The sequence below is a fragment of the Carcharhinus amblyrhynchos genome, chromosome 14 (assembly GCF_965287045.1).
Source record: "Carcharhinus amblyrhynchos chromosome 14, sCarAmb.v2.hapA, whole genome shotgun sequence".
In the NCBI taxonomy this organism is placed as follows: Eukaryota; Metazoa; Chordata; class Chondrichthyes; order Carcharhiniformes; family Carcharhinidae; genus Carcharhinus; species Carcharhinus amblyrhynchos.
The window spans coordinates 24,489,238-24,515,752 of NC_137337.1; the positions used below are offsets into that span (position 1 = coordinate 24,489,238).

At 38.7% G+C, this 26,515-nt stretch overlaps 1 protein-coding gene across 4 annotated transcripts in view; it reads left to right on the forward strand.

The window, feature by feature from the left end:
- The window catches only part of LOC145352499 (echinoderm microtubule-associated protein-like 5), a 153,362-nt gene that overhangs the window by 85,137 nt on the left and 41,710 nt on the right, over window positions 1-26,515 (forward strand). For all 4 annotated transcript variants that reach the window (XR_013888545.1, XM_080202439.1, XM_080202440.1 and 1 more), the window contains 9 exons: window positions 2,481-2,622; window positions 5,001-5,153; window positions 6,944-7,075; window positions 8,457-8,545; window positions 10,522-10,698; window positions 11,103-11,304; window positions 13,731-13,857; window positions 23,352-23,430; window positions 24,659-24,788. Coding sequence is in view for 3 of the 4 variants with exons in the window: in XM_080202439.1 (XP_080058565.1) it covers window positions 2,481-2,622; window positions 5,001-5,153; window positions 6,944-7,075; window positions 8,457-8,545; window positions 10,522-10,698; window positions 11,103-11,304; window positions 13,731-13,857; window positions 23,352-23,430; window positions 24,659-24,788 (1,231 nt within the window). In the remaining variant the exon portion in view is untranslated. The remainder of the gene's footprint in view (window positions 1-2,480; window positions 2,623-5,000; window positions 5,154-6,943; window positions 7,076-8,456; window positions 8,546-10,521; window positions 10,699-11,102; window positions 11,305-13,730; window positions 13,858-23,351; window positions 23,431-24,658; window positions 24,789-26,515) is intronic.

Below are 26,515 nucleotides of genomic sequence, written 5' to 3' on the forward strand. Positions count from 1 at the left end.
AGAGTGAGAGATCTGGGGTACAGAAACACATCGCTCAAAGTGGTGATTCAAGCTAATATAATCCATTGGAAAACAAACAAAGCACTCGAGTTCATTTCTAGGTTTGAATTGAAAAGTAAACTGGTACAGAATCTTACTTAGACCACACTTGGAGTGCTAGCAACAGTTATTGACCTGGATTTTCATGACACCATCAATGTCAGGATAGAAGCGGGTAGAAGAAAAATAATGGTGGATGCAGAAACTCTGCCCCCATTGCCAGTTCTGCATATTTTTGTCACTATGGGATAACGGTGTAGGTAGCAACCCTGCTCTCCAGATCTAGTTGCTCTGTTGCTAGGTTGGCATCTCGTACCTCCTCCACAATTTCTGATCTGTTGGGCTAGCTTCTGGATAATTCATGTTTCTCAGCCCCTTGTAGGACCACTGTCTGGATTTGGAAACCTTTTGAAAGGTATTACTTATGACCCTTCCATGGTCCAATACCCTCCTCCATATCTCTTCCATGCTCATTTTGCACTATGTGCAGAGCCATATAAAAACTCTGACAGGTCCTGAAACACCCATTTAGAAATCTGTTCTGAAACCAGTTGAAAAAAATCATAACATTGTAAGAGCAATAATCAGATAGCCTTTCATAGTAGTAATAAAAAGAAGCTTTATCTCACTTCACACTCTTAATCCTGTCCAAATAAACACATATTCTTTGTTCTAGATGTCAATGTCTAACCTCAAAAAATGTCAATCAAAGCAAATACACCACTTCAACCTGTCAAAACAGAACCCTGCTGAGCTCGTCTATTTATGCATGTTGGAGCTCAGCTAAACATTCATATCAAGCCCATTTGGAGAAACAGATGTTTAGCCATCTGTTTCTGATACAGTTCCCAACTCGAGCAAAAATCCAGCCCATAGTTTCCATATTATAGAAAAGGATATAGAGGTACTGGAGAAGGCATAAAATAGGTTTAGTAGAATAATACTATAAATTAGAGGATAAATGAGAGGTTATAGCCGTCAGGAAATGTTGAATAATTGATGGCTCAATTAAGAAGTGACCTGATAGATGTCATTTAGATTTTGGAAGGGTTTGACAGAGTAAGCATTTTGTAGAAGGAACTAGTACCAGAAAACATAGAATGAGATGGCACTTATAAATCCAGTAAGAAATCTCACAACACCAGGTTAAAGTCCAACAGGTTTATTTGGTAGCACAATCCACAAGCTTTCGGAGCGCTACTCCTTCATCAGTTGAGTGGGAGTCGTGTTCACAAACAGGGCATATAAAGACACAAACTCAATTTACAAGATAATGATTGGAACGTGTGTCTTTACAGGTAATCAGGTCTTAAATGTACTGACACTGTGAGTGGAGAGAGGGTTAAGCACAGATTAAAGAGATGTGTATTGTCTCCAGCCAGGACAGTTAGTGAGATTTTGCAAGCCCAGGCAAGTCATGGGGGTTACAGATAGTGTGACATGAACCCAAGATCCTGGTTGAGGCCATGCTCATGTGTGCAGGACTTGGCTATCAGTTTCTGCTCAGCAATTCTGTGTTGTCGTGTGTTGTGAAGGCCGCCTTGGAGAACACTTATCTGAAGATCAGAGGCTGAATGCCTGTGACTGCTGAAGTGTTCCCCGATAGGAAGGGAACACTCCTGCCTGGTGATTGTCGAGTGATGTTCATTCATCCATTGTTGTAGCATCTGCATATGTCATAACTCTGCATAGATACATATGTCTGTGCCTTTAAGACTTGATTACCTGTAAAGACTCACATTCCAACCATTATCTTGTAAATTGAGTTTGTGTCTTTATATGCCCTGTTTGTGAACATGACTCCCACTCACCTGATGAAGGAGCAGCACTCCAAAAGCTTGTACTATCAAATAAACCTGTTGGACTTTAACCTGGTGTTGTGAAATTTCTTTCTGTGCTTACCTAGTCCAATGCTGGCATCTCTACATCATGACTAATAAACCCAACAGGGAATTCAGGAAAACTGCTTTACCCAGTGGGTGGTTAGAATGTGGAACTCACTACCATGTGGAGTGGTCTAGCATGGATGCAGACAAGTCTGTCCAGTGGCATTAAGAAAAATGAGTGTCCTGATATAGCAAAGGCAGTGAACCCTTATAACATCCTAGCTGTGATGCTTAAGACTTTTGCATAGAGTGAGGATTTCCTCAGCCAACCTATTTTAATACAGCTATGATATCAGCATCCTAACTTCTAGACCAGATTTAGTTATGGTAAAAATACAGATTGCTGTATAGAATTTTAGCCTTCACACCAGCGAGCAGTTCAAAATGTAAACTGAACAGGCTGAAGGAAGAGGTGATATCACTTATCACTATAATTGAATGATATTATGAAGATGTACTTAATAAACCATTATGAATATCTAGTTGTTAGTACTACATTTTTCATGTACCATTCAAGAACAACATCTTGAGGTTTATTATATTGTACTTTGGCAGGGTCACATGGAAGGTGAAGTATGGGGTTTAGATGTTCATCCCCATTTACCTATCTGTGCGACTGTTAGTGATGACAAAACTCTGAGAATTTGGGATCTCTCCCCAAGCCACTGTATGCTTGCTGTCCGCAAACTAAAGAAAAGTAAGTAAGCTATAACAGTTAAATTGTTTGTGCAAGTTATTAATCAGCATATACTCTAGTTATTGAATACTTAAACAATGTCATGGTTATCTCCATATTGTAGCCAAATCCATCTTCCGTTGAATGAAATAATGCCTTTATTGTTAGGCAGTTTGAAATATTTGTTCTGGGTGTGTATCAGAGTTGAGTATAAATAATGTTACTGAAAGAATTTACAATAAAGTGTTTCTGAAGCATTTTAAAAGGAACCTTAGAGAGCTGATTTTCGTGCTCCTGGATCTGCTCTGATGCTGGTTGGAACAGCATGGCCTAAGTGTGCTCTATCTTTCCGTGCCCATATGCACTGAAACAGTTCTGGATTATGAACATGGCTTGTGGACACCTCCTGATCATTTTCTATTGCAATTTCATGATTACATTGAACTCATATTTCTATCTTGACTTGTATAATGTATGCCCAATGTAATCTGTTTTTGTTGACAACTGAATAATATTTTGATTTGTGAAAGATTTATGAAAAGAATTTAAGAATTTTGTTTGGAGAAAATAGACTTCTGTACCATTTGAATTCATATGAATGTTTCCTCCATTCAAAACGAGTTTTTTTAGCATTGTCCGAGCAGAAAGGCTTAATGAGCTGCCCACGTTGATGTTAGACCCTGATTGGTCAATCGCAGCTGATTGATAACACATCAACAGATGAAGGTGTTGCCTAATGATGTGGATATGCTGGCGTTGGACTGGGGTAAACACAGTAATATCCACATCATGACTACTACTGTTGTCTAATGACCCAGAGGAAGTGCTCCCATCTGGAGTCAGCAAAACACGACCTACTTGGCTGTATCTCAATAGCCTCAGGACTGGTGTTAGCTACTGCAAGATCCCTGTGCGGAACTGGGGATACAGCCAAACAAATTCTGTCAACTGTGACTGTAGAGTGAGGAAACATTTTTCAGAATGCCCTCTACTGGCATAATTGTGTAGCACTGGAAATCTGAGGGTTTTCACCTCTCAAACTAGAGCCTGCAAGGAAAGAAGTGACAAGGCGATGATTGGTGGTAGATCCATCCTGCCTTACATGGCATGTGGATAGAGCAATATGGTCCTCATTCAGATTCTTTGCCACAAATATGTGTTTCATTTGCCTCAAAGTCGATACTGAAATTTTATCCACTCCATGTTTATTGCATTTAAAGTGTCTTCCACTTTTTTTGTGGGAAAAATTTTGGGAAACGAGTTGCTGACATAACTTAGCAGGCTGATGGTGCATCCTACTCCATTGTGAGGTAAAATAAGATTTTTCTTGCCCAGTGTTTATTTATTGAGTTATCGTGTGGAAGAGTTGTTCTTAATCTCTAAGTGGTAGCGTATCTAGAGAAATATGACTGTGCTTATGGAGTAATTGAAATATTTTTTCAATATTTTTGAGAAGAATATTATTTGTGAAATGCTGTAATCCAGTGACAGTTCTAACAAAAAATATAAATTTGCCATCAGAATTAAGATTTTTATTCATGAAATGTTAATTGGACAGAAAAAATTAAGGAGACAGAATGGAACAGTAAAGACCAAAATGCAATTACTTCCATTTTAAAGAAACACTTCATATCTAACGTGGATCAAGCAATAAAATAATGTAAACAACTGAGAATAATTTTTGGGATGAGAAGATCAAAGTTAGTTCTGAAAATGTGACGGCAAAGTTGCATATTATACCTGTAAGAAGTTTCATAGGGAGGTCTTATGGCCAAGTAGGTAGCATCCCTGTCTCTGAACCAGAAGTCTCAGGTTCAAGTCCCATGCACAGAAGGTGCGTCCATAACATTGCCTTCCAACAAATCCTTCCAACTCATGCCTGTGGTGGGTGTTAAGATGGAAGAGACTTCTGGTCAGCCATGCTTGATGCAGAATGGTGCCCCTCAAGTTATATAGCCTCTAGCAACCTGTTCGAGGAAAATCTAGTTTTTGAAACAAGAGATATACCTGTCTTGTGCACCACTAGGCACGGGAAGGAAACATCAAGATCTTTCATATCAGTGCATAATAAAATTGTGTTTCATTAACCATGTGATGTATTTAAGTAAATTTACTGTACAGCAACAGATGAACCAGGACTGAATAAAACTGAAATCTCACTCCAGATAATGTGTGGGCAAAGCCACAGGAGGCATTTATTTGCTGGTTAAGTAATATTACTGGAATAATTGTTTTGATAAGAACATAAGATAAGAACATAATGTTGTAACAGTTTCTTTTGTACTTTTTTTTAAGTTTTGAAGCATACCAATATGAAAATAGGTAACAGAACTTGGTTTGTTGATAAATTTGCATTTAGCACTGATGCTGGGACAATGTCTATATTGTCACAATTATAGGTGGCAGGTGTTGCTGCTTCTCTCCTGATGGGAAATCTCTTGCAGTTGGCCTAAATGATGGAAGTTTCCTGATTGTAAATTCAGACACTCTTGAAGATCTTGTCTCCTTCCATCACAGAAAAGAGCATATCTCGGATATTAAGTTTTCCCCAGGTAGGCTAAGTTAAAACAACTATCAGTAAATCAACTGTTCTACTTGGTCTGAAAATTAATCAGCTTTGGCAAGTACAAGAAAGTATTTGAATTGTGGTAACATTTTCCTTGTACAATGTGATGAGAATTAGACCATCTTCTGAAAAACTCAGGCTAAAATGTCTGCACATCGCAAATGTCTGCTGTTGTTCAAAGTCCAAAAAACAAACTGAGCGCAATTTTGCTGGCCAGCTGCGCTGCTCAAAAAGTGCAGTGGGCCACGAAATTTAAGTGGGGGGATAAAAATGAGAATTTGGTTGGCGTCTGGTCAGTCGCAATCTACCACGTCCATTTTTTTTGTACCTGATCAGCCTTGCTCCACGGAACATCACAAGACTGATTATTATATGGAAATTCTGATTTCCATGTCCTTAACGAACCCAGGACTCAATTGTTTGGACTCACTAAAGTTTCTGCTCCCATCGGTGGAGGTTGACATCAGCAGGGATCAGGTACGGTCACCATTAATAGGGACCGTGCATGATAGCCTCGTTGGTGGGAACAGTGGCCATTGAGGCCCCCCCTCCCCCAGCCCCGGAAGATCAGGGGCGGGGGGGACTGCCTTGGGCAAAGCTGGCAATGGAATCCTGGCTCTGCCCAGTGGGCACAGGGCAGTGCCAACGGAGTGGGGCCTGAGAAGGGTGAGGCAAAATGGGTGCGGAGCCAGACTGGGATTGTGGGGGGAAGTAAGATGGCAGGGAATGGCCTGCTGGGGGGGTAGAGTGGAGAGTTCTGATCAGAAACAGGGCATATAAAGGCACACAGAGTTTACAGAATACTGATTAGAATGCGAGTCTTTGAATAGCTAATCTGCTATTCAAGTCTTGAAGGCGAGGACTGGGCAGACAGGTGGTAGATTGAATTTAATACACAAAACTGTGAGGTGACGCATTTTGGCAGAAGGGCTAAGGAGGCAATATAGATTAAAATGGCACAGTTCTTTAAAAATATAGACAGACAAAGGGATTAGGGGTGAGGGGATGGGTCTTTTAAGGTGACAGACAGGACGTATTGTGAGAGTAGTACGCAAAGCATGTGGGATCTTCTGATTCATAAATGGAGGCATTGAGCATAAAAGTAAGCTGAAGCTCTATAAAGCCCTGATTAGGCTGCAGCTAGAGTATTGTGTCCAGTAGTGGTTACTACACTTTGGGAAGGATGTGAGGATCATTGAGAGGGTGCAGAGATTTACCTGAATGCTTCCAAAGATGAGAGATTTTAGCTACCAGTGTAGGTTGATGAAGCTGGGACTATTCTCCTTAGTATGAAGAAGATTGAGGGTAGATTTGATAAGGGGTGTACAAAATTATGACAAGCTTAAATAAGGTAGACAAGGAAAATTTTTTTCCAATAGTTGATGGTACAAAGACTAGGGGACACAGATTTAAGATTTTAGGTGAGATGTACAGTGAGGAATGTGAGGAAGAACCTTTTTTAAACACCTTTTTTAAAGGTGACCTGGGAACTCACTAACTATGAGAGTGCTGGAAGCAGAGACGATTATTGATTTTGAAAGGAAATTGGTTGGCATTTAAAAGGAAATAAGCTTTCAGGGTTACAAGAAGAAAGCAAGGGAATATTAACTAGATTGCTCTACGGAGAGCCGTATGGATTTGATGAGCCGAATGGCCCCAAAGTATACCATAATGGCTCCATGCCAACAATATTGGATCTAATATGTAATTACCAAAATTATGGTAATTATACTAAATTATGGATCAATTATTTAATTTGTAATTTTAAAATTTCAGGTTCTGGAAAATATTTGGCTGTGGCATCTCATGATAATTTCATAGACATCTACAATATAATGAGCAGTAAACGAGTTGGAATTTGCAAAGGAGCTTCCAGCTATATAACACATTTGGACTGGGACAAAAGAGGTACACATGTTTGTCTGTCTCCATTGCTTAAGGGAAAAATGTGTAATGTTCCACCGCTGCAGCATCATGAGAACTCTGTTTATGCACATAAATGGGATTTCTGTTGCTACTCCAGTGATGTTACAGCAGTGAAGTAGGACCAACCATGAGGAAATTCCCAGTTTTGTTCCAGTTTTTAATAGAATTAAACTCAAGACATCATTAGGAAAAATTAAGAGTAAGACAGATATATTTATTTAGCAAATGTAAAATACTCAAACCAAGCAGTTTCCTCCGATCCTGCTGTGTTGAGTGCAGATAGGCCTCCACTGAGTCTGTGAAATGGACACTCTATGCTGTGATGCACAGTTTGTTCTCTCCCACAGGCATTTCGGGGGCTGGCATTAATGCCCCATCTGTGGAGGTTGGCCAAGCAGGGGCCCTCGTCGAACCTGAACATGTTGAGGATGGACCACTCTTTCTTTGGGAGACAACTTTTGGGTTGGCAGACAAGTGGAGGAGTTTTTTTTTCCCAGTCAGGAAGCCAAGGTGTTGAGCATGGTGCTCCAATGTGTCCAGACCCAACCTTCACTGCAGTTGGTTGTCGGTGTTCCCAGGAAGTCTGTATCCTCTCTAGGGCCACTTTGAGGCAGTTGGGAGTTGGATGGTGCTTTAACTTGTAGCCATTCATTTGGATGCTAAGCTCTTTATTGGTTTCTGCATTGTGAAGATGGAAGACTCTATCATCAAGCATGTGCAAAGCAAAGATCAATGGATTTCTAGACATCAAGTGATATGGATGCAACACCATCTTCCTGCACTGAAGTAGAAAATTAGCCATGATCTTGTTGAGTGGCAAAACAGCTTGAGGGACTAAATGGCCTACTCCTTCAGCCACTCCTATTTCCTATAAATTCAACGCAATAACACAAGAATTAGAAGCATGACTAGGTCATTTGGCCCCTCAAGCCTGCTCTGTCATTTGATAATAATTGATCTGATTGTAGCCACATTTCACTTTTCTGTCTGTCTCCCACCCTTCATAACTCTTGACTATCCTGTCAAACTACCTTTTTTCAAACGGTAAGAAACTTTAAAAGTAAAAAGTTGTTCTCTGTATATTGAGTGCTGCACATACCCGCTTGCATTGCGAAGGTTATTGGACACTAAGTGCTGAGTGTTTTTCCAAATGAGTGGTTTGCTAGGGTCAGAAGAGAGTTGAGAGTCAACTACATAGTGTAGGACTGCGATTGTGTAGGCAAGAATTAAGTTACTGATGGCTTGTATCTTTATCTGAAATTAAGTTGTTCTGCTTTTCTTCACAAATCAACCCTGTTTGTTGAAGTTGAGGATTGATGGAATACCTTGATGTTGAGCAACAACATGTTTCACTTTTCAACAGGAAAACTTTTACAAGTTAATACTGGTGCTAAGGAACAGTTATTCTTTGAAGCTCCTCGTGGAAAACCTCAGATTATAAATAAGGCAGAGGTAAGACAAATATAATGGCCCAAAATTTGCTGGATGGGGCAAATCAAACATGATTAGATGTTTTCCCCCGTACTTGAGCTTGAAAAGTGTTTATGTTAGAAATGCAAGTTGATAAGTGCATGGTGAGGTCAACAGATTTCTGTGTTACAAATTGAGAAAGAAGCAGATAAATGGTGAAGATCAGGTCAGGTACAGAAGAAGAAATAAAGGAGGAAAGAAAGATTGGACTAAGAGAGCAGGACAATGGAAAAGTAAGAGAATTTTTTAAATTATAGGGGACTGTCCTCTCAGTATCAAATTTGAGTAAAAACTGGAGTAAATCACGCAGGTTTTTTCAGTGGAGTTTCAAAATCAATCCCACACACTGTGCACTGGCATAAATTACTCCAGAAATGAGTTGGCAAGGCCTGTTCCTGCCAGAGAGGCCAACAGCACAGCGCTGGGCAGGCCACTGCGCATGCACTGATCTGTCAGTGCTGAGATCGGTGCATGCGCAGTGGCCCCTGTCTGTCAGTTTTGCTGATAGCTGACCAGCCCCATAACCCCACATCGCTACCCCTCTGACTCCCTCTGCCCCCACTCCCTCTTATGGCCCAGTCATTGGCCTCCCTCCCTCCCCCAGCCCAAAGTGCAGATAGGAAGCAGACATCAAACTCACTGTCCTGCCTCCTTGGCACTGCCTAGGTCTAGTAGGTAGTGCCAAGGTGCCCTTTGGGCATTAGCACTTAGCCCCTGCCACTGCCCAAGGCAGACGCTGGCATTGCAAAGGTGGCAATGTCCAGGGGGCATCTAACCCTCTGGGGGGCCTCAATTGCCCCCTCTTTACTCCAGCAGGCTCAGGCCACCAGCTTCCCACAAGTGGGGAGCTATAGTAAACCCCGCTGGAGTGACCCAGAGACTTTGGTCCCGGGCCCGCTAACTGGATTTATATAGCATGTAAATGAGCTGTTGCATATATTATGCAGCTTCTCACCGATTTCCAGCACTGGTAGATACACAGAGGCCCAGGTGCCCAGCGCGAATCACATGAATTGGCCACCGCTAAAGTCTCCCAGCCCTCAGTGCTAAGAAAGCAGAGCGGTGGGATAGGAGAATCGTTGCCATAATATTTAAAATCCTCTAGCAACAATTTGCTACTTGTAAGAATAATACCTCTCCGTTTCAATCACTCTTCTTGAACCAGACTAGAATATAAATGTCATCATCAAAAGGGCATTTATGCAAACTATCAGTTCTAACTTTTTGTGAAGAGTTTAATTTGGCAAATGATCTATCAATGCAGCTGTATCCTTAAACTCACAGGCAAATTTCTTGGCCTTTTGGCGAAGATCAAACGTCAGATTAAGCCCAATGCCTTTTCTTGTCAGTTTGAATCTTGCATGTCTCTCTTGTGGGGACCATGAATTGGATTTGAATTTGAACTGGCTTTTGGAGCAAACAAGGAGATGGATTAAAGGCTTGCCCTATCCACGCTGCGCATTGGCTTTTTAACTTCACGAAAGGAGTAAGCATTTTTTAAAAGGTGTGCCATCATTCTTGCAAGGCTAATAGTGAAGCAGAGCTAATAGCAACTTAATTACAATTTATACTGAAATGGATATTTCTTCCTTGTCATGCTTTGTGTTAATAATAGTGTGCTCATTAAATGTGCTGTTATTTTTCAGCAAGTTCTGGGCCAAGCACTTTCAGTTAGTGTCTTTAGTAAGCTAATCCTTTTTAAAAATGTGTTGACGTGGTTTAAGAAAAAGCAAGCACATTCTGTAAAAATAGAACTTTTACCTCTTATTTTAAAGTTATTTTAAGTTTGATGAACTTTGGGCAATGAAACCTAACTGTAATATTCAAACAATTGTTTCAAAGGAGAAAAATGTCTTGCAAGGAATAATGTGCAGTAAACTATTTTTACATTAGTAGTTTTTGAGATCAAATTTATATCAATTAGTATATTTTATTACAACAGCAGACTTACTTTTCAGGTGGACAAGATAGACTGGACCTCTTGGACTTGTGTCTTAGGTCCATCATGTGAAGGTATCTGGCCCATGGTAAGCGAGGTCACAGATGTTTCTGCATCCTGTCTTACTAGTAACAAAAAAGTGCTAGTTACAGGGGATGACTTTGGATTTGTGAAGTTGTTCCGATACCCAGTGAAGGTAATTGTGTTTTCATTTTTAGTGTGATTGTTGAAATAATGTGATTACTGTGTTCCTTTGTGCATTAAGACATTAAACTGCCTGTTCTTTGCCCAGGATTGAATTAATTATGGTTTTATCATTGTTTCTGTAAAATGAATGTGAAGTTTGCTGTCACTAATATTTTGAGAAATAAATTGTTGCCTTAGTTGAATGATGAATGAGAAAGTTCTACCTTTTCCTATTTATTTATCTAATGAACTACCTGCAAATTATTGTAGTTATTTTAAATAATTCATCAAGATAAATACAGTACATATTTTGGAATATTTTGGAAAAAAATCCAAATTATAGCCATTATTGTCTCTTTGGCATATGTAAATGAAAATTAATGTAATTTTTATTGGTTTTCTCTTTGAATTAAGGGAAAATATGGGAAGTTCAAAAGATATGTGGCTCACAGCACACATGTAACAAATGTACGTTGGACACATGATGATAGTTTGCTCGTTACAGTTGGGGGAGCAGACACAACAGTGATGATTTGGACACATGAGGTGGAAGGCTACAAGCAGACCATTCAATATGACAGTGAGGAATCTGATTTTGATTCTGATGAAGATGGAGGTGATTATAATTTATACTGTTTAGTACATTGGATTAACTGGTAGACACTGAAAATAGGGATGCAATTAAAACCTGTTGTAAGCCCTGTAATTCTACACATGAATTTGTTGTAAATTGTGTTCTGTGACTGAGGATAGATTATCTTTGTCACAATTTTTGTACCTTCATCTAGACCAAGTTTATTTGCACAGGAATGATATAGTAGTGAAAGCTATGTGGTTCCCCCCTCAAAGATTCCATATTGAAATTTTGTTTTTCCATGTTTGTTTGTGGAGATCTTGTCAGTCAGAGCGCCCTAACAGCAAATGAGTTAAATTACCAGTTATTCTATTTTTGGTACAGGTAGTTGAAGGAAGAATGTTATCTGGGACATTGAGAGAATTCTCTGCTCTTTGGATAGTGTCATTGAATCTTTAATATCCAACTAAGTTGGTAATTAAGTCAATGAGACTCAGTTGGATTCGGGTGGATTCTCAGTTTGGTATCCAGACCAAACTGGAATGTCAGTCTAGCTAAGTGCCAAATGGATGTGAACTGGCATTCTCCAGATGAGGGGTAAAAGTACATTTTACTGAATCAAGTTGATTCTCTCAGTTTGAGAAGATTGAGAATCTGTGTCTAAATCAAACTTTGTTGCCTTGCTGTGCCTTTAACATACATCATTTGTGTGATAGCCTGCAAGAAAACTGAAGCTTAAACTTATTCAGCAAATCCTCCAGCCTTTGCACACTTGCAAGCCCAAAATAGAATAGACTTTTTCATCATTCTCTAGAACGCAACATGGTTGGATTCTATAGAGTTTATTGTTTGAAGTTAATTATGTGCTTGAAATTGAGAAAGGCTGCTTTCTCTGTGTCTGTTGGAAACTCTAGCAATTTTTACCATGCTGCTCATAACGAATAATTATTTTCAAATACTTCAATGTGTTGTGAAATAGCTCAACAGGAAGGTGTATGTTGCTATTACCAAACTGTTGAAATTTTGGGATTTGATTATTTCTTCCAAGACTAACACCAATGGTTTTCAGTACTGTGTTGATCAAATTGAACCTTCCCAATATGCTCTGATCAACTTTCTTCTTTGCCACAACTTTAAGGCTATTCACATGTTTCTGGTTTCTGTCCTTCAGCAATTTATAATGAAATCCACTAAAAATAAATGGATTAACATTTTTGTTGAAAAATAAAGTAATATATAAATACAAGTTGATGCATTTATTATTAAAATTACAATGACGTTTCATCTTCATTCTGTCCTAAATATAGCTAGGTTTATATGAATTGCTTGACGAAATAAGCATTTAAATATCCCTGCAGCTACTGTGAGTAGACAACATCCCTTACAGCCCAATATCCAGAGTCCATTAATCTTCCATTTTTGCTTGAAATAATGTAGTTCAGACATAACATTTAAACCTGAATGTATTGTTACTTTTGTAGCTTTTGGATTACACCTTCATTCTCTAAAAAAGTTGGAAAATTCTAGAAACTAAACCTGTTTTACACAGCTTAAACTTATTCAACTGAATTTCAATTCATTTGGCAGATCAAATATGTTGGATGACCGGTGTGTTGCACAAGTCGTAATTTCCAGCATGCGCAACTTGACTCAAAAGATCATTTTAATGGGTTAAGCACAAAGGCCTAACGAATTATTTAATATGATGCATTTGAAAGATGCCCAATAGATGCAGATTGTTATTTACTGGATCAAAGGATGGCACAGTAGTTAGCACTGCTATCTCTCGGCACCGGGGTCACTTGTTCAATTTTGGCCTTGGATGACTTGGCTGTGTGGAGTTTGCATGTTCTCCCTGTGCCTCTTTGGGTTTCCTCCAGGTGCTCCAGTTTCCTCCACACTGCAAACATGTGCAGGTTAGGTTGATTGGCCATGCTAAATTGCCCCTTAGTGTCAGGGGAAATTGCAAGGTAAATATGTGGGGTTACAGGGATAGTGCCTGCTGAATTGTTGTCAGTGCAGGCTCGATGGGCCAAATGGCCTCTTTCTGCACTGTAGGAATTCTATGAAATTCTATGAAACAGACAACTTTCTTTGAATTAGCAGTCTCCTATATTTCTCCTTTGGGTAAGAATGCTGTTAAATAGGAACAGTGTTATTTATATTTGATCATGAGTCAGAATCATTTTCCCACTGTGGTATGCTGTTTTGTCTGACTTAGAATTTTCACCACCTGATCCAAGAAAATAGTGGTCCTATTCTTTTCACTGTTTAGTCAGATTAAATATTTTAACCGTTGTCATTTATTATTATAATTAGTGATTGCTCCAAAGACTATGTGAAATCAGTTTTGGCAACCACTTGCAAATGACAGATTTCTTTGCTGATTAAATTCCTTTAATATTAAATATGTTGTCATAAGGATTTAATGTACATGAATCTTGAATGCATTATGCTTGTTGTTGTAGGTTATGATAGTGATGTTACCCGGGAAAATGAAATCAATTACACCATTAGGGCCTTTACAACAAGTCTTCGCCCAATGTCTGGAATCAAGCCTCACCTACAGCAGAAAGAACCCTCCCAAGAGGAAAGGTACCTTATGTCCAAAGAAAATTTTATTTCAGTACATGCTGCATAACTGTGCATTCTCGTTTGTGTAGATTATGCTTTTTGGAATGTTTTGGTACTCCACAGTTACACTATAACAAAATATGAGTAAATTATCAATAAAACTGTTTATTCAAGATTGTCAGATAGTTTGCATCCAACAAAGATGTTTTTGAGTGTTATTTCCAGTTTCCATGCATAACTTTGTGAGTTACTGAGTGGATTCTCTGGTCCAGCGTCTCCTGGGTTTAAGCGAAATCTGGACATGATACCAGTAATTGTTTTTCTTGGAAGATATGTCAGCAATTTAATTAACCTTTACTTGGCCAGCAGATTCAGGAAAATGGCTCTGTTTTTGGGGCCTTATTTTTTTTTAGATCATGCAGTGTTTCACTGATAATAAATAACATTAACATTGCAACAATAAAGTTCCTCAAAATTTGAAGTACTTTGAGTAACCCTATGGAGCTAAAATGTACAGTTTAGTTTGACTTACCTTGCCTTGCCCATTCTTTATTTCATTCTCCATCTGTAACTAATTCAAATAAATTTTCTTGGGTCTGTAGACTAAATGTAATAATTCCATAATTCAGTATCACAGTAGAAAATTAACAATTTTTAATTTTTGTTTTACTAGTTTGATCTTATGACCTGCTCTGTGAGGTTTTCAACCATTGTCAAATTTTACAACTTCTTTCTTTCATTTTGCTTCAATTACTGAGTCAAAGTGATGCCTCCAAATATTAGCATTTCAATTAATGAACCATGATCCCCATTAACAATCTAGTTTACTTGCCCTTAACATTTATCTTTCTTTCTGTAATCACAAGCAAATGGTTCAGCTGAGTCTACGAAGGTGAAAAATTTGGCTCCATCGAGCAGTTGGAGTGGGCATTTTGAAAATCAGAGACCTGTTGCATGTTATGCAAGTACAATAAGATAGTGCACAAACTATCTTTTCTGCCCAGCTTAGCAATAACCCACTCATGTCTAATGGCATGCTGTGCTAACCCTAACTTTAAAATAGCCTTTATGATTCTTACAATGCTACATTAAAGCATGGGAATCAAGTAGATAAGGTTGTTAGGAAGGCATACGGTGTCTTGGCATTTATTGGTAGGGGGATTGAATTTAGGAGCCGCAGCGTCATGTTGCAACTGTACAAAACTCTGGTGCGGCCGCACTTGGAGTATTGTGTGCAATTCTGGTCCCCACATTATAGGAAGGATGTGGAGGCTTTGGAGAGGGTGCAGAGGAGGTTTACCAGGATGTTGCCTGGTATGGAGGGGAGGTCCTATGAGGAGAGACTGAGGGATTTGAGGTTGTTTTCGTTAGAAAGAAGGCGGCTAAGAGGGGACCTTATTGAAACATATAAGATGATTAGAGGTTTAGATAGGGTGGACAGTGGTAGCCTTTTTCCTCGGATGGAGAAAGCTAGCACGAGGGGGCATAGCTTTAAATTAAGGGGTGGTAGTTATAGGACGGATATCAGAGGTAGGTTCTTTACCCAGAGGGTGGTGAGGGATTGGAATGCCCTGCCTGCTGCAGTTGTAAATGCGCCTAGTTTGGGGGCGTTTAAGAGATCCGTGGATAGATTTATGGATGGAAAGGGATTGGTTTAGGTTAGAGGGTCATTGCTTTTTAATTGGTCGGCGCAACATCGTGGGCCGAAGGGCCTGTTCTGCGCTGTAATGTTCTATGTTCTAAAAGAAAACTAACATATTCGGTAAAGGAGTGCTTTGAGGCATTTTAAATGGAATTCATGCAACTATTTTTATTCTCAAAATATTTTTGTTGTTCATCTAATGACTGAGCTGAAATTTCTAAACCCTTTTCCAAACTTTTCTGCTAATTCTTGCTCATTCCCTCCTTCTTCTGTGCGTCTTGCTTTCTCTGAAGGCAGGGAATAGTCAGGTAAGCATAATGTGTATGTGCACTCACATGGCACTTTGCTGTCCTAAAACACAGTAAAGCAACAATACATTAAGTACTGAAAGTAATTGATCTTTTTATTAAACCGTGACATTGAAATACCCAGACTTTTATTCTTGCTCATTTTCTGATTCTCTCCAGAAAGTGAGATAGGCACATTATCCAGCAAAAGAATAATTAAGGAAGTAGATTTGCAGAAATTGAGTTTCTACCCTATTATTGTTATAAACTAGGCAATCAATTTGCAAATAGAAAGGCAAGCAAGATAACATGAATTTTGAGGAGGAGAAAGATCTGGCCCACTAGTATCTTAGCTTGATTCAGTCAGCAAATACTTTCACCTCAGAACCAATCAGTTGAGTTCAAACCACATTTTTTTTAGTGCAGTCCCAAGAAAATGCTGCATTATTGCAGATTCTGGTTTTTGGATGAAGGAAGCCCTGGTGCCCTGGCCATCTTTTATTCCATAATCCCATAATTAGTAGTATCAAAAATAGATGATTTGGTTATTCATCGCATTGCTGTTTGTAGCACATTGTGTGCCCAAATTGATTGCCACATTTACCTACAAAACTATCATAATTATGTTGTCCTGAGATGTCAAAAGCTCTCTACAAGTGCAAGAATTTTTATTTTTATTATGAGTATGCATATTGTTGAAAACCTTAGATATTTATGTAATGTAGAGAGAAGATACTATTGCTATTTCTCGGCTCATTAATAGTCTGATGTGACTAGCTGTGTCTTGGAACTTTAATAATTATCTTATTGTCTTCCCAGTTCACAGATCCATTTCCTTCCTTTTTGCAGTTTTTGGTTTTATTGCATTTCCTTCTATAATTTAACTTGATAAGCTTTGTGAGTTGATCCATTTGCATTGCTCTTTTTGTGGTTATAGGCATAGGTTTATTTATTAATTTTTAATCACTGTCCCATGCCTGTTATCCTCTGCAGTTGATAAATTTTCTTTGTGGAAGTTTACACGCTTTCGTACGGTTTAATCCTCTTAATTCAGTTTTGCTAATGCAAAATAAATAATTTATTTCGCTGAAATGTAACTAATACATGAAAGTTCTGTTCCACTGAAATGCAATTGTGTTTTTCACCTTTCCCTGTCAATGGTGCAATAAGTCAAATCCTTTGCATAATTACAGGATAAGCAGCTCATTTTTACCACAAGAAATTTAAATAATGTTAATTTTCCTTGGATTACAATTGAAGTTACTGTTCAATAAGTTGGAATGTTTTGGTGTTGAAAATGAGATGGGATCTGCTTGTCAGTAATTGAACATGGTTACTACCATACATCTCACATTTATGATGCAGGCAACATGCCACAAATAGTCAGTGCATTCTAGATATGTTAAGGAATATGTACAGCTATTATAAGTAGGCCAATAGCAGTAAATGGAATAAAGTTTTGTTGGCCTCACACTATGATTAACTCTTTCAACAGCGTATTGACTGTTATATATTGTGCCTGCATGCCATTGCAATGAAAAGGTGCTTGTTGGAGCAAGGATTAACATGGGCTTGGAGAATAGCACTGTCCATGGTTTGATGTATACAGTCACGTGATAATAGACTCAGAACATTCTGGAAGCAACCTACATCGAAACACACCATGCATGATAATATCTGAGATCTGCAAATAGTTAAGGGTTAACAATAAATGGTTCATGTTTAAACATGCAAGTCTCAATCTTCCCATAAATGAGACATCACAAAAGTACCCATAACACATGCTCAGAAGCTGACACTGTATATACAACACCGGCCATTGAAAAATCAATGACGTTTACAGCATGGATTGAAGGCACTTAACCAACTGGAAATAATTTTAACCATCACCACCCCATTGCCACTGGCTAGATTGGAGGTAGGTGGCCCTGTGCACTAATCCTTACGGATTAATTAAACACTGCTGCTAGTCTAGGGCCTAAAAGATAAAAACACCATTTAATGCATTAACATTGGCATTCACAATAGAAAGTCTAATGGTCAATAGCTGGTCTGTGATGAGAAGATTGATGTAGGATATTTAGGCCATTGTCAACTAAATGCCCATCTGTGAGAGAAAAGTCAGCTAAGGTTCCCACACTTGGTTGTTATCAATAGCACCTGCTGGAAAGTGAAAGTTGGTGAATGTCACTGGAAAGAAGATTGAACTAAGCTGTGATTTCTCCCATGGCCAGATAATCTATAATATTTGCTATATGTCTAGACTCTCTTGAGTAGGCTATAAACACTGCCCATGGAATCAAACTGTAGGCGATGTCAATGCCTTTGGGAGAAAACTGAAAAAACAAACATATCTTCATACTACTTCCAAAGAAGATACTCTTTTTGATGTACTGCACCTTAAGCTAAGGTGGCCTGCCTCTCTATTCTGGCACTGCCGTGATATAGATCTGACAATGTAGCATCTTTGGTGAAGATCAAAGAAGTTACATGCATTTGCTGGCCTCCATTATTTGACTATGACTTATAGATAGCTGCCACCTTACGCTGCAATTGTTTATAACTTCTGCAGGTACCAAACACATATTGCAAGGTAGTTTATTAGTTTTGCTTTTGGAGGCAAGTATCAGTCAGTATCACAATGTTATTGTGGCCGTGGGTTAGTTCTCAGCCTGCTGGAACAGACCAGCAGCTTTTTTTCTATTATGATGACTGTAAATTTGCTCTTATAATCATTATGTATACATGGTTACTTTAAAATTCCTGAAAAATGCAACTCTTGTATGTCCCATTTTTCTGGTGTTGCCAAATGCTGCTGTGATTTAAACAGAACAAGTTTCTCACAGTTGGAATCCAATTATATTCCTTCACCAAAGAGAAGGACTTGGTGGATGATGAGTCTGGGAAAGGATGTGTAGATAGTTTGAGTCATGTTGAGATCAAAAAAGGAGAAGGTATTGGGGTTCTTGAAAAACATCGAGATAGACAAGTCTCCAGGGCCTGATTGGATATACCCCAAAATACTGAGAGAGGCAAGAGAGGAAATGACCGGGGCCTTAAGATAAATCTTTGCATCCTCCCTGGCTACAGGGGAGGTCCCAGAGGATTGGAGAATAGCCAATGTTGTTCCTTTGTTTCAGAAGGGTAGCAAGAATAATCCAGGTAATTACAGTCTGGTGAACCTTACATCAGTGGTAGGGAAATTTTTGGAGAGGATTCTTCAAGATAGGATTTATTCCCACTTGGAAATAAGTGGACGTATTAGTGAGAGGCAACATGATTTTGTGAAAGCGAGGTTGTGTCTCACAAACTTGATTTTTTCGAGGAAGTAACGAAGATGATTGATGAGGGTAGGGCAGTGGATGTTATCTATATGGACTTCAGTAAGGCCTTTGACAAGGTCTGTCATGGAAGACTGCTGCAGAAGGTGAAGTCATATGGGATCAGAAGTGAGCTGGCAAGGTGGATAAAAAAACTGGCTTGGTCAGAGAAGATAGAGGGTAGCAGTGGAAGGGTGTGTTTCTGAATGGAGGGCTGTGACAAGTGGTATTCCTCAGGGATCAGTGCTGGGACCTTTGCTGTTTGTAATATATATATAAATGATTTGGAGGAAAATGTAACTGGATTGATTAGTAAGTTTGCGGACGATACAAAGGTTGGTGGATTTGCAGATAGCAATGAGGACCATCAGAGGATACAGCAGGATATAGATCAATTGGAGACTTGGGCGGAGAGATGGCAGATGGAGTTTAATCCAGACAAATGTGAGGTAGTGCATTTGGAAGGCCTAATGCAGGTGGAGAAGGTAGTCAAGAAGGCATACGGCATGCTTGTCTTCATTGGCCGGGGTATTGAGTTTAAAAATTGGCAAGTCATGTTGACGCTTTATAGACCCTTAGGGAGGCTGCACTTGGAATATAGTGTTCAATTCTGGTTGCCACACTACCAGAAGGATGTGGAGGCTTTGGAGAGGGTACAGAAAAGATTTGCCAGGGTGTTGCCTGGTATGGAGGGCATTAGCTATGAGGAGAGGTTGGAGAAACATGGTTTGTTCTCACTGGAGCAACAGAGGTTGAGGGGAGACCTGATAGAAGTCTACAAGATTATGATAGGCATGGACAGAGTGGATAGTCAGATGTTTTTTCCCAGGGTGAAAGAGTCAGTTACTAGGGGGCATAGGTTTAAGGTGTGAGAGGCAAGTTTTAAAAAATGTATGAGGCAGATTTTTTACACAAAGTGTGGTGGGTGCCTGGAACCCTTTATCGGGGGAGGAATTAGAAGCGGATAAGGCAGTGACTTCTAAGGGGTGTCTTGACAAGTACATGAATGAGATGGGAATAGAGGGATATGGTTCCCAGAAGCGTAGGGGGCTTCCGTTAAGTCACGTAGTGTGGTCGGTGCAGGCTTGGAGGGCCAAAGGGCCTGTTCTTGTGCAGTAATTTTCCTTGTTCTTTGTTATTTGAAAGCAGTCCTGCTATACTAATGAGAAAAATCGGGGGTGATAGCTATCTGCAATTTTATTTTCTCCAAGACTGATGGCCCCCTCAAATACATTTACTTCATGCTTGCCTTCAAAATCAAATATAAGGAACTCATTCAAGTTTTCTTCTAAAATCGGAGACCATCCACTAGTTGCCTTTAACTTTGGCCAATTGTGTGTTCCCCTCTCTCTATACTACCATTCTAGAATGGAGAGAGGGAATAGGAATAGATCTTTCAGCCATCTCCGAAAATCCTCACCAATACCTCGCTGGCTCCCTCTCCACCTTCAGTCAAGCTCTAAATCTCCTACAAATGGTTGCTGGCTGTCCGCTTCCTCTTTGAAACACTTCTCTTGTTTTTTTCAATATTAAAGGCACTATGTAAATACAAGTTATATAAGAAAGTCTGTTAGAGATGAATACCTCACTGGTTAAAATAAGCATTTCACTTATGTACTTGTCTACAGCTTGATTGATATTTAGAGTGTAGTGGGAAAATGCAGTTTGCAACTTTATTTCCATATTAACAAATACAAAGTATTATCTCCATGTTCTCTGGCAACATCCAATGTTGTACATAAACACACAACATACAATAACTATTACTCTTGTCTTAATTGCTGCTGTCAAGGGGGTCAAGGTAATTATATTTTCCAAAACTAATTATGTTTTTGTGCATTGTGTATTTATGAACATTCGCTCTCAAATGCCACAAGTCAATTATGTAAATGATGAATATAACTATATTCTGCCACAATTGAACATGAGAACAATGTAAAAGTATTACTATTTTTATATAGTCCTGGCACACCTAATACAAATGTCTGCGTGTTTCGCAACTATATTTTGATAATTTTATGGCTATATTGGTACTAATTCAAAGTTATAACCTGCCATTTCAAGAATATACCAGTTCAATCTGAACTCAAGTCTGGATCAACATGACTTAAAAATTAGTTAAGTATTCTCTGACATTCAGGATTTAATAGAATAGAATGCTGTGCTAGACTAACATTCTAAATTATAATTTAAGTAACATTTCATCGCTATGTCATTACTGCTGAAATTCTCTGATCAGACCTGTGGCTGGGAGTCTCTGGTTCCACTGTAGTGAATGGAGTTTTGGCTGAGTGTCAAATTCTCTGTTCTCGTGGCACTGGTGGTGGAGTGTATGAGATTGGAGAATTCTGACATATGTATTTTATAAGATCTTGAAATTTAACTGTAAACTTTGTAAAGAAAAAATTGCTGCACATTTACTTTTAACCCTTCAGTTTGAGTACAGGTTTTCTGCAATCATCATTGAGAGTCCCACATGCTGAGTTGCATCTCTAGGGTCAGGGTAAAGGATATCAAGGAAATGGTGCAGAGTATTTTATATGGAGAAAGGAGTAACCCAGATGTTGCGGGTGTACATTGGTATCAAGGAAATAGTGAGAGCAGATATTGAGGTCCTACAGTCATGAGGAATGGCATTGTAATATTGTAACTGGACTCGTAATCCAACGATTTGGGGTAATGCTCTGGGAACTTCGGTTCGAATCCCACAATGGCAGATGGCGAAACTGGAATTCAATAAAAATCTGGAATTAAAAGTCTAATGATGACTATGAATCTTTTGATTCATCTGGTTCATTAATGTTCTTTTGTCTATATGTGAGTCCAGATCGACAGCATTATGGTTTAATCTAAAATGCTAGCAGAGCTAGCAACGCCCACATTCTGTGAATGAAAAAAAATTCTTCAAGAATAAAGGAGAAAGTTAAGAAGCAGGATTATAATCTTTGGATTACTCCAAGTCTCGCATGCTAATCAGAGTAGAAATAGTAAAATATGGAGGATCAATGCATGGCATGTGGCATGACGGAAAGGAAGACTTTGGATTCTTGAGACATTGGGGTCAGTTCTGAGGCAGAATTGGGCACTCATTTAAAGACTTATTTGCGGCAAGGTTCACTAACATGGTTGGGGGAATGGGGAAGCAACGTTAAAGAAGAAATGCGGAGTAAGATGCATAAAGGAGTGAGAGTTTTGGATGGTACCAGAGAAAGAAATAGTATTATGAACTTTGTGGACACCAATAACTTGAAACAAATTTGAACTTTCAATTAATAGATCAAAGAATAACATATCATGATTTTACATTTAAGATCTTTACTGTAAAAAAGGCTATTGACTAAATACTACTTCCTTTGTGTGGACAACATCTACTATAAACTATATAAATGAACATTTTCTCTGTATGTCTCTGTGTCAGTCTGATCTGCTATGGACCTATCCTCCCCAAAGCCCATCCCATTCAAGTCCATCTCTACATAAGTATGAACTTCATGGGCCTTGGATCCACACAAAAATGCTCATTGTCTGTTTTTGGACACCCCCTCCCCAACCCAAACAAACTATATCATATCTTGGGATTAAATAGACAGTTAGAAGTGTAATCATTTCCAAATTCTGACATTCTTAATATCTCTGTAGGTCTTGGAGACAATCCATCCATTGTCAACACAGCTGCTTGTGTCATTGTTTGCAGCTGGGTGCCCATTTAACCTTTAACAATCAAGCCACCAAGGCTTCTTGTCAGTAAAATTCAGAACAGGTCACATGACCACTTAATGTCTCCATTTTACTTCATCAATACATCTAGAAATACTTTAAGCATAGTGGTTTGCACTGCTGCCTCACAGCGCCAGGGACCTGGGTTCGATTCTCGACTTGGGTCACTGTGTGAGTTTCCTGCAGGTGCTCTGATTCCCTCCCACAGTCCAAAGATGTGCAGGTTAGATGAATTAACCATGCTAAATTCTCCCTCAGTATATCCAAACAGGTGCTGGAGATTGCGACTAGGGGATTTTCACAGTAACTTAATTGCACTGTGAATGTAAGACTACTTGTGACTAATAAATAAACTTTTAACTTTAACTAAATTAGATATTTTTCACACGCAACATTTTGTAGCAATAAATTTTTCTCACTTCTTGAAGCATCTACACCTCAGGAAAGCTGAGAAAAAATGTAAGTGCTTTGAGTTGTTGGTGTACAAATAAGTCTTTTAACGGAATGGGTGACAGACGGGCTTTTCTTATTCACAGTTCTTTATTTCAGACCACCTGTTAGTAGGGCACTGCCTCAGCCTGAGAAACTACAAACAAATAATATTGGGAAGAAAAAGAAACCCATTGAGGTAAATGGTTGAAAATTGATTTTGAAAAGAATCATGCATGCTTAACCTAGGTTTTTCAGTTCACTGAAACTCTGAAGAAAACGATGGTGAAGCATGTTTAAAGAGTTCCTGTTATTTATGAACATGGTTGAATGGAACAAGGCATTCTAGGTGGGTGGGGTAGTGGTGGTTGCAGGGAAGAAGTTTTACTAGGATGCTACTGCACTGGAATTAAAAGTCTGCAGCAACTTCTAAAGGGCACCATTGTCAAAATTGTCAGGACATTTACAATGTTTGCAATTAAAGAATACCCATGCGCTCCAAAGGAGATTGGAGACCCTTAAAATGTTGTGTAATTAAAGGTATCTCTGTATGAAGGCAGAGAGCTGCTTCTTGCATGGAATAATGTGCGCACCAAGGAAAACAGTAATGTAGGAGTGACCAAGGCAGTAGTCAATATGACCACCCCAAGAGTAACTACTTGACTTGAGAAAAAGTCTAAAAAGCTTGCATAGAGATGCATGGGAGCTAAGTCCAGATTTTCGCAAGTCTTTGTATGGAAAAATAGTTCCCAGACTTCAGTCCTAAATGGCCTAGGTGCCCTCTTTTGGTTCCACCACCATAGGAAATTGATGAGTTACATCTACCCTATTGGATCTCTAACATTTTAAACACTTCTATTCGTTTGCATAATCCCAACTTCCTTCCAAATTCAAGGAAATGCAAGTCTAGTTCATGCAACTTGTTGTCATGATTTAACCATATAACATTTTTAAAAAATAAACAGAAGTGAAAGGATTTTATTTTAGAAATGTGTAAGCTTTAAAATCACTTCTATCTTCCAGATAACATCTAGAACCTCTGCAACAAAATATGCACAAACACAATTTTGAAAGGACTAAAATTGTGGGCACTTCATTTGTCTGTGACCATTCAAATATGGGTGGAAACATCTACTGACCATTGGGAATGTCAATGAAGAAATGGGTTCAGCGTAAAAGTTGTTGAGAATTCAATGAAATTTCCCATTCACCTAATTTGTCATATACATTTAGGCAAATGGTGATAGACTATTGTGTGTGAAGCTATATTATATCAACACAAACTATTCTATCTGACTCATATTCTAGTCTGAATATTCATTTTATGCGTAACTTTCCAGGAAAACTATTTTTGATGAGACTAAGATATACATTACACTTTCTGAAACATTGCTTTTCTGTTCATTTATTTTTTATTTATTTGGTAGGACCTCACCTTGGCATTGGCATTTGGATATCGTGGTAATGACTGTCGAAACAATGTACATTATTTAAATGATGGTGCTGATATAATTTATCACACAGCATCAATTGGAATTGTCCACAATATTGCCACAGGTAGAATGTTAATTCTATAATTAAAATATTTTATGCTAAGTGTTTGCAATTGCTTTTTTAAAAAAATACATGTCCATTTATTGAAAAATGTGAAATTTTTGCATACAAACATGCTACAGCTGGTTGGAAGTATCATGGTGTTGCCATTCCATCTATTTTCCAGCACAGTGTAGAAGGCTTCATTAAAATGCAACATTCATTTTTTTAACTAGATGAGGTGGCATACAAACCAAGGCCACAAATATTCTTGGGACCCAAGAAGGCAGCGTAATGGCACAAAGTTGGAGCAGGGAAGGCAAATTACAGCATGTCTTTAAAAGCTAACACTATATCCCTTCTATTTATACTGTCCCCATTTATCCCTGAATCAGACAAAAGACATTAACATAGAAAAAAAAATAGAAAATGCTGGAAAAACTCAGGTTTGGCAGTACCTGTGGAGAGAGCAGAGTTAATGCTTCAAGTCTGTATGACTCTTCTTCCTTTGGACTTGCTTTCTTGCCCGTTACTCTGTGGCTTTTCTTCCAGCAGAGTTGTGAGAACTGTTCCCCCTCTAGCATCCTAACTCCAACTGCGATAGTTTGGTTTAAAGCTAAGCTCAAAAAACCTTCCTAACTAATTGCTAAGCAATAGTCATTCCTTCTCCAAGCTCATACTTACTTTTCATTGTCATAAATTCTCTAAGCACAGTCTGAACTGAAACCAAAATCCTCCATACATGTGAACACTTTTGTGTGACTTGAATCTAACTTGAGTTTTACCCTTACACAAATCACTAAATTAAACTCACTTAAATCTAAACCTTATTTCTAATGTCCAGCAATACAAACATAGATTACTTATAACTACCTCTGCTTCCTGCTACTGCACACGTGCAATTACACAAAATAATTTAAAGAATCCATGCACGTAAATAAATAGGCCGCAACAAAACAAAATTGGAAGATTGTTGGTTGATTCCTCCTTTCTTTCATAATAATTAGTGCACGGAGCCCTCATGGCAGCAAAACTTCATTCAAGTTTTTCCAGATAAATAAAAAACTGTCAATATGTGATACACAACTTTCTAAATTGTGCATTACTGAGCTAGTTCTGTTGTGGAAGAAAAAAGCTACAAAGTTGAAAATGTATTTTTCCCTGTAACAACATATTCAGAACTTGGAGGGGAAAAAGAAACAAGGGAATAACTGAGATATTTTGTATGGTGCAGCTTTAAATCTCGCAACATCACTAGGTTTCATCGTATTGGCCACTGGATGTATAAAGTCCAAAGATGTGCAGGTTCGGTTGATTGGCCATGCTAAGAAATTGCCTGTTAGTGTCCAGGGTAGCGGAGGTTAGAGGGATTAGTGGGTATAATATGTAGGGGTTTGGGGTAGGGCCTGGGTGGGATTGTGTTCGATGCAGACTCGATGGGCCAAAGGGCTTCTTTCTGCACTGTAGGGTTCTATGATTCTATAAATAATATTTTAATATCAGTATATGCTGGAGATGAAGGATGTGCGAAAGACAGCTGGGCTCCCAACAAAATAACAAGCCAAGGAAAGGTGCATTGATATCTCAGCAAAAGTAAAACTTCATGCAAGTCTTTCCAAAGAAATAAAAAGCTGTCAAAATGTGACACAAAGCTTTCTAACTTGTGAACTACTCAGCTAAATCTGTTGTGAAAGAAAACCTGCAAAAGGTTGAAAACATTTCATTCCTATGACAGCATATTTAGAACTGGA